At 41.6% G+C, this 16,328-nt stretch overlaps 1 protein-coding gene across 7 annotated transcripts in view; it reads right to left on the bottom strand.

Annotated features, from left to right (window-relative positions):
- FRMD3 (FERM domain containing 3) overlaps positions 1–16,328 on the bottom strand; it is a 157,432-nt gene that overhangs the window by 69,898 nt on the left and 71,206 nt on the right. For 6 of the 7 annotated variants that reach the window (XM_083816908.1, XM_083816914.1, XM_083816911.1 and 3 more), the window contains exon 3: positions 924–966. In XM_083816908.1, coding sequence (XP_083673034.1) covers positions 924–966 — 43 coding nt within the window. Of the gene's footprint in view, positions 1–923; positions 967–8,116; positions 8,248–16,328 lie in introns of those variants that run through there. The other variant, XM_083816912.1, reaches the window with a different exon arrangement.

Genomic DNA, 16,328 nt, shown 5'->3' with positions numbered 1-16,328 from the left:
TATACCCATCTTGCAGTATATGTTGTTATTGCATTAGTGGAAGAATTTTTTGAAGTATTCCATGTCATCCAGCCAGCACCTAGGGGGTTTTCTGTTTGCTTGTTTTTACATCTGACAATCTCTTTAACGTCATCTCATTTTAAAATAAACAGTCTCCCATACAAAAGATGCCTTGTATTCATGCTTAAAACACAATGGAATTGCACACAAAGGGGTACGTATGTAAAATTCTCCTTCATTTCATAAACTAAGTCAAGAGACAACTTCTATTAAACAACTCCCAGTGACCTAGGTCAAGTCTTCAGGAACAGCAAAATAAACACTCTCTTCTGCTGTTGGATGTAATCTTCTGAATATCAAAGTACGTCTGTTTAATGAAGTTCTCACAGTTGGACCATTTGATGAAAAAGATGAGCCAGATCAGAGCATGTCAAAAAGACAATTCAAATGAGGTGATAGCACCCGAGTTTACTTGGCTGCAGCAATGATCTTAAAACTAACGTTCTGTGTTGGCAGGAAGCAAGGGGTTGTGGAAAGCAAGCAAGCAACCAACCACCAACAACAGCAGCAACAAACAAGCAAACACAAACAACACTGCAGATTGTCACACTCCATCTTCCAGTGACTGACTATAGCTGACTTAGAGAGACAGAACACACAGGTCTTCTCCTTGCCAGATCTGCTGCTCCACAAATGTCAGCTGTCTCCTGCCTTGCACAGTAAAGGAAAGCTGTTGATGTGCAGAGTTGTGGGGGAAAAAAAGAAGTGAAATGAGGGTAGCATGGATTTTCTAGTAGATAGGACATGAAAGGCCTCTTTCCACCAGGAAATAAATAAAGTACATTCTAAATTACTGCATGGGAGCATAGAAAAACCTTTGGGCATTTCAAAAGCAGATTAAAACACAAGCTCTCAACACTTACATTTCATTTGCTTGAAGATGGACTTGTTGGGCTCAAGCCAGTGCTGGAAAGGCAAAGCAAAGATCAGAGGTTAATAAAGATCACAGAGGCAACAACATCCTTGAAGATGTATGTGGTACCAAAAATAGGAAGTGGGATTTTTGCTTCACCAGGCACACAAACTGGAAAAACCACCTCCAAGCAGTTATAATACTACAATTGTAGTGTGCAAACGTACTTGATCTTACCACATTTGTAAAGTGTAGCTGACACAAATATAAGACAAATATTTCACATACAAATTTAAAGAGGTCATGCTCTACTGATTAATTTGCAGTGGACATTTCAGTCTTACACTTTCAACCATTTTTTCCAGAAGAATGATCATAATGAACAAGACAGACTACTCAGAAAAGTAAACATCTGTTTGTTACTGCTGTCTTTTACAGTCCCAATAACTAAAGTATCTATCAATACTGTACCCTCACTCAGTACCCTCAGAAAAGAGCAATGTTGTGTTTCCTAGGAAAAATTAAAAATCTGAAAGGGAAAAGAACATACTTTTCCATGAAATGTTTACTTTATGGATAGTCAATGCACAATGGGGAGATATGGATGCCCACCAGGCCCACCAGGTGGTTTTTAAGTTTGCAGAGAAGGACTGCAATCGAAAAAAAAAATCACTTTTTATTCTCCTAGAAAATAAACTCAGATGCTTCCATGACAAAAAGCTATGCTCACATTTCAGTTAAGAGCCTTAGCACAACTCCTGCTAACACTAGCTGAACCGTTCAGGAGGATGTTTTGATTGACAAAAGAACATGCTGATATTGAAGCACCACTTCTGACCACAGCCAAAAGCATTTGTACAAGGATTTTTCCCGTAAGCAAAAAAATCTCCACACTAAAATGAGATTTGTGCTGCAGAAGCAGCTGGTCAAAAAGCATACTATTCAGTTTTAATAAGCATAATCAACACTGGAGGGCCTTGGACCAAGGGGGTTGCATTTTAACCCTTTTCATTCTATCTCAAAAACCCTATAATATACTGCAAAAAGAAAACAGCATTTGTAAAAAACGTGTAATATTAAAATACCTTGGAATGAAGATTTCCAAACTTCTGTGGCTTTTCAGAAATTGTCACAGCAATTAACAGCAATATTGGAGATAACCCCTATTATGTATTTCTGTTTGAAACTTGCTTGCCACTTTGAGACTGATACAGAACACTGGTACTCAAAAAAAAAAATCCACCAAACAAAAGAGAAAAAGAACCCCAAGCCCTAACCAACTAACAAAATAAATAAATAAATAAAAATCTTCCTCTTCCCTCTACCAGTACATCTCTTTTTGGAGGGTAGGGAAGAAGAAAAAAACACCAAGAAAACAATGCCTGTCACCAGCTTACCAGAAATGTCTACCTTGTTTTAATCTTTTCTAAACCACAGAGATGCATTTTTTCTTCATCTTGCTCTGAAGGAATGGTGAATGGATTGGCAGTGAGGTTTGTTCAGAAAATGGTAAAGTAATTCAAGAAATCTGCTGCAGTCTGCAGTACTTTATAGATATATAATCCAGAATTAATTATCAGACAGGATACCAGTAAAGTCACACAGATATGCAAATTTACTTTCCTTAACCTATTCACATGCCCACCTCACCTCCACCAGGATACAGACAATTCTAGCTGAAGACTCAGACAGAAAAGAGGAACTTGGACAAGGTGCAGTCCTGTGCTGTTCCCAGAGAGCTGAGAGTTAAGAAGTATTTCATTATTTTCATCTAGCACGAGCAGGACACAATTTGCTTGATATTTCCCTTTGAAAGGCCAAGCTGAAATACCAGCACAGACGAGGTCAGCTTTTATTTGAAAAAGTCAATTACCTATTCTAACAAAAAGCAAAGGCGAAAAAAAAATGCAAATATGAAACCCTCATGATTCATCATATGAATAGTGAAAAAGGGCAAACTGAACAGAACAATTAATCCAATTATCTTCTTTATTTAATTAAGGAAGGCAAGAAGTGAATGGAGCAGGGACTGAGAAATAAACCTGAGCACCACATAAAATAGGCTGTGCAAACATGGATCAAATGCCTCATGCACCAAACTCCCAGGAATGCAGATTTAGCTCATGTGTCCAGAATCAAACAGATGTTTCACCAAGACCTGATTTTCATGGGTTAAAAACGGATAGAAAAGAAACAAGCAATTAAGCAGCCTAGACTTTCACTTGGAGGTCAGAGAACTGACAGGCAGTTTTTAGAAGCTCAGATTTCCGTGGTGACCTTCTGTTGGTGCAAACATGTAGGCGATTCAACTGAATTTCCCAGAAAACTAAGCAGTTACTTTATAATTTGTGAAGATTTTCAAAGACACAGCAATTAGGTGCCAAGTGCTGTCTGAGTGTCAGGGCAAGAAAAACACCTAGTCACTGCTAGTACTTCTGAAAATAGCCACCCCTATATTGTTTGCATATTTCAATTTGATTTTTAGGAAAGATTTTCCCCTGAGTACTTATCTTCCAGCCTTACAGTGTTAACTATTAATAATTAATAACTGTGCCTCCTCTCTACTATATTCATGCTATATTTATTCCAAGATTAATTAGCTGTTATAGCTAGGACCAGATTAAGGTTCCTATGAATTCATACAAGGTTTTCTGCAGCAATTTTCACTTGAAAAGCATTTGTCATTGCAAAATGTCTTTATGTTTCAAATGTGTGGGGTTTGTTTTTCACACTTTTACTGAAAAAGAAAAAAACACACTTGAAAGGAAAATATAATGTTTCATTTTGAATTAGCTTTTTAGGCAAAATTTTAAAAGTATTTTAGATCTTCAATTATAAAAAAGTTTCATTACTACAGTATGCCACATTCTCTTGTGGGAACAGACCACAAGTGTTTCAAACTCTTCTGTAAGGCTAACACCTAGCAGGACAAATAAAACAGACATATGACATAAACCAGACTTAAGCCTGGAACCCTAGATAAGAATTTAATTTCTCTCCATCTAATGAAATGCACAAACTAGGAACAAAGAAAAAAATCTTACAGAGCTTCATTTTTGCCTGGTGAATTTCACCACGGTCCATACAGGCTGCTTTAATTGGACAATTGCATATGCCCTCACACTAGCTTGGCTTTATACAGGATAGTCCTTAATAAAGATCATAAATCATTCCTTCAGGGGCTGAGCCTCCTGTTTCTGAGAGGGAACACTATCAACCTGGTCATCACCAGCACTGAAGAAAAACACTTTGATCCTAATCCAACTAACATCTATTACCAAGGCCCTTGTGTGGAGATTCATGCTCCACACTGACAACTTCTACTCTCTTGTGCTGAAAGAAGTTTGGGTGGGAGCTGGGTATCTGGATGGTCAGCCAGACGTCCTTACATAAGCAGAAGGCAGAGAGCAAGTTGCTTAGAGGTCTTGAAGATCAGTCACAAGGATAGCTACTGACTCTTCATGCTTCAAGTGCCAGTGGTGAGTAAGCAAAACACTACAGATAACCACCTTTGGTCTTGAGATCCTAAAATATGCTTAAAATTGTCTTCTGGCTCTGTCCTTCAGTAACTACAGGCTCTCTCACTAAAGGTTCATTGCAACTGCAAGCTGTGCTTCAGACTAGAGCAATTTTTACTTTGTAAATACAGCCCTCACTTCTGATCAGCATTTAAGTGGCACTGAGTAATCATTAGCGTGGCCAGGTGTGTGCCTGCTTACCCAGGAATGCTGAGTAGCTGATGTGCTACCAGCTTCCACTGCAAAAGCTCAGGATAAGCAAGGACACCACACAAGGGTAAATGCTCCATACTAGTAAGTCGATTTAACTCTGCAAACACTGATGTGCTTCTGGAAAAGATACTGCAGCCAGCAACCTGCTTCAAATGCAGTCATCCACTGCAAAGCTCCGGCAAGACTGAGTTTGGTCACAGTACAGCACAGGGACAAGGCTTTTAGAATAAAAAGGGGGAAGAAAAGAGCATACAATATTCTGTACCTATTCTCACAGTCCTTGTAAGGGGTCAGGTACCATTATAATCCCCATATTGCTCTTCCTCCACGCTGTGACAGACACTCTGCAACGCAAAGATGTGTGCTCCATCTCCACTTCCTACAGACTTCTCTGCAAGCCTGGCCTAAAACAAAGCTAAGCTCCTAAACAATTCCCAAGCCAGGCGCCTGGGACCTGACCAGCTGTAAGGGCAATGAACTCAGTGACTCAACACGAGGTTTTTGATCTAGTCTCTGTGCTTGCAAGAGGAATGGTAATGAAGGGACAACCAGAAGCGGTGAAATGCCATTAATATTTAAATCGTCTTCAGCAAGCAATACCCAGTCAGGTACTCACATGTGCATACAGTGAAAGAATTAGAAGAGCTGGCAGATATCACAATAATAATCTGGCCAAGGAAGGATTTGACTGAAGATTTTAAGGAACAGAAGAGAGCAGGAAAACGGAGAGATGCATGAAAACACTGCTAAAAAATAACAAAATTAATTCTATTTAAACCTCATCCCTGTATTAATCTTTAAAATGAATACCTACCCTTCCCCTTTAATAAAAAGGGAAAGCAAAATCAATTTGCTTTAGCCTCAAGGCAGTGACTTGCACCAGGTCACTGCCTGCCAAAATTTAGACTCAAAAAAATAGTAACAGTATCCAAAGCTAATGGCAGCTCAGACAGGGGAAATTAATTGGGTGCCTGCTCTATAGCAGACAAATGACCCATGGCACCTGCATGTCTCTTTCTTCATGCCCTGGGGCTGACACCATTTTTTCACGCCTTCAGGAATATCTAAAACAAGAATATCAACACTGTTCTGTTGCAGTAAAGGAGCTGCTCCTCTCTACTGTTCTCATATTAGGGCAATGACCCTAGTTGGCAGTGTACTAAGCAAAAAGAAACAACAGACGTCACCAACACAAAAACGAATCTGGTCCAGAAGCAGTACCACACACTGGAACAGAAGCAACATTTGTACAACTCCGGGCTGGAATTTATTAAACAAATTTCCAAATTCTTACTCTGTTATTCCAAACACACTGGCATTTTCAGAGACTGTTCAATGCTCTAAGTTAGAGTAGCTCAACTGATTCATAACCTCTATATCAGCTGAACATCTGGTCCTAAAATCTGCACTTACTGATGTATGCATGGAGCCGCCACGCTCTCGCAGCCATCAGCTTCACAACTGATGGAAGAATGATCTTTATTTTTATCAGACCAGCCTGCACAATTTTTTGGTTTACAAGGTTACAAATCAAAGACATTTCAGTTAGCAGCATTACTGCTGGATTAAGTGTGTGTATATTCACACTGTTTTTTCTACTTGTGCAAAAAATTTTGTTTACTGTTCACAAATACACCTCTACTGCTAAAAACAAGTGCCCATTTAATTCATCACTCTATCCCTGAAAATGGCCTGAAGCAAACGCTTAGAAAAAGAACAAGAGTAGTTGCTGTATTATTCACTGGGCTTGCTGTCCAGCAGCATCCTTTACATTAGCCTCCATTTATTTGTTAGTCTTTGCAGACTTTCACCAATTTATCTGAACATTTATTTTTCAACATTTTTTTTGGTATTTTTGGCATTTACAACAATAAATTTTATGGCTAGATACAGTAATTTTAAAAAAGTGTTTTGGTACATCAATTATTCATGACTTTAAGTGCCTTTAGTCCTAAGAATTACCTTGCAATGTTTCCCTTGTCATCCTCTCCAAGCCATTTTATATTGCATCTTCTACTCAACCTCTTACCTCTTTTCCTGGCTAAATTATCCTAGTCTAATCCACCTCTCTTTGCATGAAAGCCTTTATGTCATTCTCATGGCCTTCTCTGATCCTTTTCTACTTCTACTATATTTTTTGAAACAGCATGACCTTACTGTACACACTGAGCAATACCACATCAAGACTTTATGCAAAAGCACGTAATTTTTTGTGATAACTCTGTACAGAGTATTCATATACATAAAGGATCATTAAATTTTTAATTAACCTATGGCTGTGGCAGTCTAGCATTCAGTCTGTAATACTTCTGCTCTACCCCTTCAAGGAAACTGGAGAAGTCTCAGTTCTCTTTCTGTAGGTGTATGGAGTCTTACAAGTCATTGTGCAAAGATGTAGCTTTGTTAAACTGAGGTTGGAAATTGATTGTTTTCTCCTTCTGTCAACTTTCACCACCCTCACATGGAACTAAGTGCACAACTTGAAAAACATGTATTAAATAGTTGCTGCTGTTAAAGCAGAGATCAGCTGTGCCCAAGACTTGCTGACTCTTTCAAAAAGTCTCTGATGAGGCATTGCTGTACACTTCATGTACATGCCCCATTAAAAACAGAACTGCAACTTCATGATAAAAAAAATCTATTATTCAAGGACAGAAGTCTCCAATTTCCTTCATTAGTAATACTGATAATACAAATACTGAGACTATGCTGAACAACTTGGGCTGTAAGATTAAACAAATGCTCTGTCCAGGTCCATTACATGTGATGTACCCTAGAATACAAAAGGGATTCTCCGGCAGCCTTGCTAGTGAAATAAGCATGTAATCTGTCAGACAACTGCCTGTGTAAAGATGTGCTTATCAGTTTTCAGTGCTTCTAAGCTTGAAAGCAAAAAGAAGATTGGATTTGTGACAGTTTTCTAAGGGACGACAGACAGGAGTACCAGCAAGACAGTAGTGCACAATGTCGTCTTTTTAACAATACACAGAGACAGGCTCCAGGCTCTGGGGAAGTCAGAAAATCCCACTGTAGTAACAGCCACTGCTTCAGATCTGCTCTGTTAGTGGGAGTGTATTGACACAACAATTTTGCTGAGTTAAAGGCTCTGTTTTCATACTGTCAGGCATACACTTGCAGACCTAGAACTACTACACACTACACTGTTCCCACTCAACCCAGCAGCCTGTTCAAATGAGAAAGTACCTTAATGCTTCAGGCTGACTACAGTCTCAAACACTCCTAGCAAATGGTGAGATTTCACAGATGCTATAGGGTCCCACAAAGGCTTTTCATAACACCTAACTCTTCCAATCTACCCCTTAGACAGCTCCAAGGTGCTTTTACCTAGCTACCACCAACAAAAAATATAAAAATAAACAAAAAAAAACAGTTTAATTTTGCACATTTCCAACTTTAAATCTGCTCAGATGCTCTCCTAAAGAGATTTAAAGAACAGATTTCATCACACTACCATATTCCTTCGGTCCAGTCCTCCATTCTTCTGAAAACCAGTGGCCTCCCTCAACAAGAATCCTCCCTCTAGCCAGAGCTGCTGAAGAGTAGATGCATTATTTCACCTTAGCCCCACCTCCTACCAGCCCAAATGATGCAAAACAGGTGCTGTGTTAACCTGGGGCCTCTGGCACAGAATTAGCCATGCTGTATATCCTCAAGGGTGAGAGTGTGATAACTGACCTCAATAGAATAGGTAATACAAAGAAAAATTATCAATACACAGTTCCTTGAGCAGCAGAGTCAGTAACACATCTTCCAGGTATGTCTCCACTTATGTCTAAAAAACGTACAAGTTCCAAATGAAGATCCGTGGGTTCTCACAGTGTCTCTCCCCGCTCTCTTTAGATTCCCTATGGGACCCGTTTGTACTGCAGCGTTTCACTTAGTAAGAAGATGAACAGGGTTTTACTCACAGATATGGCAGCTCACCTTTGTGAAATCTTATGGGAACTTAATGTTTGAGACTTATATCCTCAGCCAGACTTGACTGAAACTGGCTTCAAAAGTTTCTACAGTAGAGAATCAGGGAGAAAAGCAAGGTGATGCCATATACCTAGTTTCCCCAGGAATACAGAATAAAAATTCAACAGTTGACTTACGAACACTAAGAACTCATTAGTTCCTACTATAGTGCAATTAGACATAAAATGGTGTATTGCAATTTACCACAAACTTTTAGTATAAACCTGGCTTTTCCAAAGATACTCTAAGGTGCAGTTTCCCCAAAGGGACATCCAAATGTGACACTAGAAGATAAAACAGCAGAGATGGAGTAGAACCAACAGTCTTTTAACTACTAGTTCAACTTGCGGTCACTGGCATCATTCCTTTTTTGTACATCCAAAGACCTACAAAAAGCTACCACACTGCATTCAGCCAAGAATGTCTTCCAGGGTTTCTTTTTCACTTGGAATAGAAACCTACAGAAACTTTTTACATAGATCAAATACACCTAAAATATTCACACACGTTAACTTATACAGAAAAAGTCATTATTAAATGGGGAGGGAAGGAAGGGGGAAAGTAGTATACCTTATAACTTACTCGAAAAATAATTATAAAAACAAAAACTGTTTCCACAATATAGTTGTGGAAACATTCCCAAATGTCAACATTTCCTTTCAATTTAAGATGATTAGCTCAATAGCCAAAAGTTCTGAGTGTTCTAATCAGAAATATTGAAACATTTTATTTTTTAAATTCTCAAACTCAGTCAAGAGCTTCAACACTCCTAAGTCAAAATTTACGTTTTGGTACAATATTCTGAAAGAAGACATCTAGGATGAATAAAAGCTGGTATTTTTTCCCTGCTTGAGCTACTTCAATGCGACTGCAAATGAGCTTTTGGAGCAACTCAACAACCTTCTCACAGAATATTACAAACAAATAAAAGGGAGGGAGACATGACTGGTAGACTAAATTTCAACGGTAAAAATTTTGTATAATATTTATAGAATCATAGAATCATTTATGTTGGAAACGACCTTCAAAATCATCAAGTCCAACTGTCAACTTGGCCTACCAAGTCCCATCACTAAACCATGTTTCTCAATGCCACATCCATACATCTCTGAAACATCTTGAAGGATGGCTACTCCCCCACTTCCTTGTGCAGCCCACTCCAATGCCTGATCAATCTCTCTGTGAAGAAATATTTCCTAACATCCAAGCTAAACCTTCCCTGAGATAATTTTCTTGCGCCTTATCACTTGGGACCTCAGAAGAGAGACTGATATCGTCCTTGCTGCAACTTCCCTTTAGGTAGTTGTAGAGAGCAATGAGGTATCCCCTCAGCCTCCTCTTCTCCAGACTAAACGACCCCAGTTTCATCAGTCACTCCCCATTTAAGTTGTTCTTTTGGTTTTGGTTGGTTGGTTGGTTGTTTTTTTGTTGTTGTTTTGTGTTTTTTTTTTTTGAAGTCCCTTCACCATCTTCTCTGCACAGGCTCAAGCAACTTAATATCCTTTTTACAGTGAGGGGCCCAAAATTAAGCACAATATTCAAGGTGTGGTCTCACCAGTACTGCATACAAGTAGACAATCTATTCCCTAGTGCTGTTGGCCACGCTATTTCTGATACTAGCCAGGAAGCCATTGTCCTTTTGGGCCACCTGAACACACTGCCGGCTCACATTCAGACAGCAGTATACACATGTATATATACTATTATTTCATATAGCTTAGTTATGCAAAGAGCCAATCCAGAACAAATCATTAGAATCAAATGCATAATTTTGTCATTTTCTTCTGGAACCACAGATACAGTCCTTTGCGTGCAAACACAGAGACTGTGCAGTGCTATACACCACAACAGAGGCAATTACACCTCCAAGAAAAATGAACAAAGCAACAGGTATTTTATGCAACATTCATCAGAATCAATAGTAGGGAAGAAGAATAGTTCAGTTGGAAGTGACCTTCAAAAATCAAGTCCAACTGCCTGTCCACTTCAGGGCTAACCGCACATTACAGCATGTTATTGAGGGCACTGCCCAAATGCCTCCTGGAGGAAAGGGGCATCAACCACCTCGCTAGGAAGCTTGTTCCAGTGTCTGACGATCCCCACAGAAAAGAAATTTCTCCTAGCATGCAGTCTGAACCTCCCTTGGCACAGTTTTGTGCCATTCCTATGCACTCTATCATTGTTAACCAGGGAGAAGAAACCAGCAGCTCCCTCTCAACTTCCCCTCCCCAGGAAGTTGCAGAGAGCAATAAATCACCTCTCAGCTCCCTTTTCTTCAAACTAAACCACCCAAGCATCCTGAGCCTCTCTTCATCAGCCATACCTTCCAGAGCCTTTACCCGTTTTGTTGCCCTCCTCTGCATGTTTTCAAGTATCTTAATATCCTTTTTATACTGCGGAGCACAGAACTGCACACAATACTCAAGGTAAGGCCACAATAACATTAAACATAGTGGGGGAATCACCTCTCTTGACCAGCTGGCTGTGCTGTGTTTAATGCACCCCAAAAAGCGGTTTGCCCTCTTGGCTGCCTGGGCACACTGCTGGCTTGTGTTATGCCTGCTGTCAAGCAGCACCCCCAGATCTCTTTCTGCTGAGTGCTCTCAAGCCAATCATTTCCCAGTTTGTACCGGTATCCAGCATTACTCTGTCCCAGGTGCAACACCTGACATTTACTTTTGTTGATCTTCATGCTGTTGATGATTGCTCAATGCTTGAACCTATCTAGATATCTCTGCAAGGCCTTTTGTCCCTCCAGGGAGCCAGCAGCACCTCCTTGTTTACTATCATCAGCAGACTTGCTAAGGAGACATTTCCACTCCAGCATCTAGATCGTTGATAAAAAATCCTGAACAGAACATGCCCTAGAATTGAGCTCTGTGGGAACACCACTAGTGACTGGTCATCTGCCAGGTTTTAGCCCCATTCACTACAACACTTTGAGTGCTACCATTCAGTCCGTTCATCCACCTGCATAGCATGAACCTGTTCATCTCAAAGTTGGACAATTTCTCCAGAAGGATGTTGTAAGGACTATTATCAAAGGCCTTATTAAAGTCCAGAAAGATTACATCTACTGCCTTCCCTTCATCCACTAAGTGGATGACCTTATCACACAAGGAGGTTGAATCACTAAGGCAGGACTTTCCCTTCATGAACACACATTGACTATGCCTGATAATAGCTTTGTTATTCAAATGCCTTTCAGCATCACCCAGGATAAACTTCTCCATAACTTTTCCAAGAATTGAGGTTAGACTAACAAGTCTGTAGTTTCCTGGGTCTTCTCTCATGCCCTTTTTGTAGGTTGGAATGACACTGGCCCGCTTCCAAACTTCCCTAGACTTCTGGTAACTTGTTAAGAGGGTCCAGATAGCAGATAACATCTGCTAATTCCGTCAGTACTCTGGAATGAATCCTGTCAGGTTCCCTGGACTTATGAACATTCAACTGATAAAACTGGTCCCTTACAATTTCAGTGGCCACAACTGTGAAGTCATTGCGCCCCAAGTCCTCCAAATCAGATGACCAGGCAGCCCAAGATCTATCGTTAATATTAAAAACTGAGGCAAACTTTTCCTTATCCCTATTTGTTCGGTGACCATCTTTATCAAGTATCAATCCAATGATTTCCTTTGACCTCCTCTTGCCATTGAAATACTTAAAAAGCCTTTTTTGTTGTCTGACACCACATTGGCCAATGTTAACTCAAGCTAAACTTCAGCTTTTCTTGTTTTCTCCCTACAAATGTTAACTGCAGTTCTGTAATTGTATTGGTTTTACATGGCAAGGTTTTGATAGTGAGGGGTTGCAGTGGTGGCCTCTGTGAGCAGAGACCAGCAGCTGCCCAGTGTCACAGCAGAGCCAGCTCCAGACGGCTCCAAAAGGGACCCACTGCTGGCCAGAGCCAAGCCAGAGAGAGGCACTGGTTGGGCCGCTGGGACAGCAAATTGAAGAAAGGGAAAAAAAAAATGCTTCACAATAGCAGCTGGGAGAGCAAGGAGTGAGAACCAGCCCTGCAGCCCCCAAGGTCAGTGCAGCAGGAGGGCAGGAGGTGCTCCAGGCATGCAGCAGAAGCTCCCCTGTGGCTTGTGGAGAGGCCCCTGGTGGAGCAGGCTGTCCCCCTGCAGCCCACAGGTCCCACACGGAGCAGATCTCCACGCTGCAGCCCCCCCGTGGAGGAGCCCCCGCTGGAGCAGGTGGATGTGGCCTGGAGGAGGCTGCGGCCCATGGAGAGCCCCCGCAGGAGCAGGCCCCGGGCCGGAGCTGCAGCCCGTGGAGAGGAGCCCACGCAGGAGCAGGGGGTCTGGGGGGAGCTGCCGCCCACCCGTGGGGGACCCGTGCTGGAGCAGTTTGCTCCTGGGGGATGGATGGACCCCGTGGTACGGAGCCATGTGGGAGCAGGTCCTGAAGAGCTGCTGCCTGTGGGCAGCCCCCGCAGGCTCAGTTCGGGAAGGACGGCATCCCGTGGGAGGGGCCCCAAGTGGAGCAGGGGCAGAGAGTGACCATGAAGGAGTGGCGAAGACAATGCGTTAGGGATTGACTGCAGCCCCCATTCCCTGTTCCCCTGCATTGCTCAGGTGAAGGAGGTAGAAGAGGATGGATGGGAGGAAGGTGTTTTTTAGTTTGTTTTTTTTTTTTTTTACTGCTCTAGTCTGTTAGTAATAGGCAATAACTTATTTTAATCTCCCTATGCTGAGCCTGTTATGCCCATGACGATAATCAGTGAGTGATCTCCCTATCTTTTTCTCAACCTGTGAGCCCTTCTCATTGTACTTTCTAACTCTTTTCCTTTGAGGAGGTGGAGTGAGTGAGTGGTTGTGGTGGAGTTCAGCTTTCCAGCAGGATAGAACCACCACAATAATCTCCCTGTGAAGCCTGATCTTGTTTCCAGAGATCATCTGGTGTTTTGTTTGTGTGTTTTTTGTTTGGTTGGTTTTTGTGTGTGTTTTTTTTTTTGTTTGTTTTTCTGGTCAAGCTCTACAAGGAGTTCTCTGTACAGCCAAGCCAGTCTTCATCACTTCCAACACAATGCGATTGCCTGTTCCCATGCTTTTAAAAGGTGGTTCTTAAAAATGACCAACTCTTATGGACCCCTGAGCTCTCTAAAGCAGATTCCCAAGGGATACTACCAACTAGCTCTGGGAGCAGCTTAAAGTTTGCTATCTTAAAATCCAGGATGTCAACCCTTTCTGATGATTTTTCTTATTATTACATCAAAAAAAATATTAACTCAACCATTTCATGATCACTGTTGCCATGACAGCCACCTACCGCCACATCTCTCCCAAGGCCTTCTCTGTTCTCAAACAACAGGTCCAGGAGGGCATCTTTCCTACTTTGCTCACTAAGTACTCGTGACAGTAAGTTATCTTCAACATTCTTTAGAAATGTCCTAGATTTGCTTATCACAGCATTAAAATATTCCCTATGTCTAGGAAGTTGAAAACCCCCATAAGGACAAGGGCTACTGATCCAGAGATTTCTCCTAATAGCCTATAGAATAAACTCACCTGTGCGGGCAATCAATAGTAGACACCCACCATGACATCAGCCTTGCTATCCATCCCCTTAATCCTCACCCAGCAGCTCTCTACTGCATCACACCTATCTTCAAAGGCTGTACAATCTAACCTCTCCCATACACACAGTGCAACACCTCCACCTTGCCTGCCCTGCCTATCCCTCCTAAAGGCTCCTGATAGGTCTCCATCCCAGCACTCCAGTGATGGGATGCATTCCACCAAGTCTTGTCAATACCAGGGGTATCATAGCTCTGGGAAAGGACCAACGCTTCCAGTTCATACCAGTCATTCCTCATGCTGCTTTATGTTGCTATACAAGCATTTCTGGTGTGCTCCTACATCAGCAGTACTCCCTGGAACACCGTAGATGTTCTCCTCAGCCTTGGCAGACAGCACTGTACCATTCCTTGCCTTATCTTCAGTGTTCTTAGTAACTCTCCTAAAAATATTGTTTTCTTGTTTTAGCTTTTAATAAAAATTCTTTTAAATACACTTCAGAATCTAGTGCCTAGCTTCTGTTCCTGTTGATCTTTAATATAAACACCTTCAATAAAGTGATAGAGATCTTAAAATACTGCAAAAAAATAGTTAAAATTTTTGCCCCATTGCTCCCATTAGGTTTTTCCAGATGTGCTGACAGCTGGCTTAAATGAGAAACAAACTCTCCTCCTGAAAATTTCATTTTCCTCTGCTTTATATTCTGATGCACATAGAACCATATCCTCTTATCCTTTGTTTTGGTGAACTAAATAGGTTATGCCCTTCCTAATATTGTCTAAAAAAAGCTTTCCATTCTCTTGATCATTCAAATACTCCTCCTGCTTTATTTAAATTAATCATTCTTGAAAGCAGACAAGCTGGATCAGAATAGCTGAGGCCTCATTAGGATGTAATTACATTAATACATTCCTGAAAATACAGTTCTAAGGAACAGACTGTGTTTGCTTTTATCATTGCTACATCATGCTGGTGGCATATTGCCAGAAACAGACCAGGCAATGCTCATTTTATTCATTGTCCTATACTTCTTTTCCTTTGGGGCGTGTATATTGTCACACACACATTGTTAAACTCTTCAAATCATAGAATATCCCGAGTTGGAAGGGACCCACAAGGATGACTGAGTCCGACTCATGCACCACTCCTCCTCATGAGGAAGCTGTAGGCCTCCATGAGGTCTCCCCTCAGTCCACTCTTCGCTAAGACGAACAAACCAAGTGACACTCTCTTAATAGTTTTGTCCACCTTCTATTATGGTGCCCCAAACTGCACACAGCACTCAGGTTGAAGCCACACCAGCACAGAGCAGAGCTGGACAATTCCTTCCCTTGACCAACTGGCAATGCTGTGCCTGATGCACCCCAGGGTACAATTGGCCCTCCTGGCTGCCAGGGCACACTGCTGGCTCACGTTCAACTTGCCAGCAACCAGAACCCCCCCATACCTTTCCACAGAGCTGCTCTCCAGCTTCTCAACCCCCAGTCTGTACATATAGCCAGGGTTGCCCTGTCCGGCACTTGTTAAGTTTCACACAGTTAGTGACCACTCAGTCCTCTGGGTCTGTCAAGATCTCTCTGCAAGGCCTCTTTATCCCCAAGGGAGTCAACAGCTCCTCCCAATTTAGCATCATCTGCAAACGTATTCACCTCTTGCATCCAGATCATTCATAAAAAAAATTGATGAGAACTAGTCCCCACATGGAGCCCTGGGAATCCCACTAGTGACTGGCAGCCAGCCTGATGTGACCCCATTTATTATAACCCTTTGAGCTCAACCCATTAGCCAACTGTTCACCCATCATATTTATTTGTCTAGCTGTATGCTGGACATTTTGCCCAGAAAGATACTGTGAGATACTGAAAGCTTTGCTAAAAATACAAAAAGATTACATCAGATAGCTTCCCCTGGTCAACTAGGTGGGTAACCTTGTTGTAAAAGGAAATTAAGTTAAGCAGGACTTTCTCCTCATGAACCCATGCTGGCTATGACCAATGACTGCTAAAACTATGAAGAAGATTATTCTGGAAGTTAGTGACAAACACTTGAAAGACATTGCAATCACTGAAGTGAGACTGACAGGCCTGTGATTACCCGGTCTTCTTGCTTAATCTTCCTGAGTATCTGGACAACAGTTGCCAGCTTCCAGTTGACTGGGACCTCCCCAGATTCCCAAGACCACTG

Source organism: Anser anser (assembly GCF_964211835.1).
Source record: "Anser anser genome assembly, chromosome: Z".
NCBI lineage: Eukaryota > Metazoa > Chordata > Aves > Anseriformes > Anatidae > Anser > Anser anser.
Note: the sequence above shows the minus strand (reverse complement) of the source record. Positions and strands in the feature narration are given on the sequence as shown.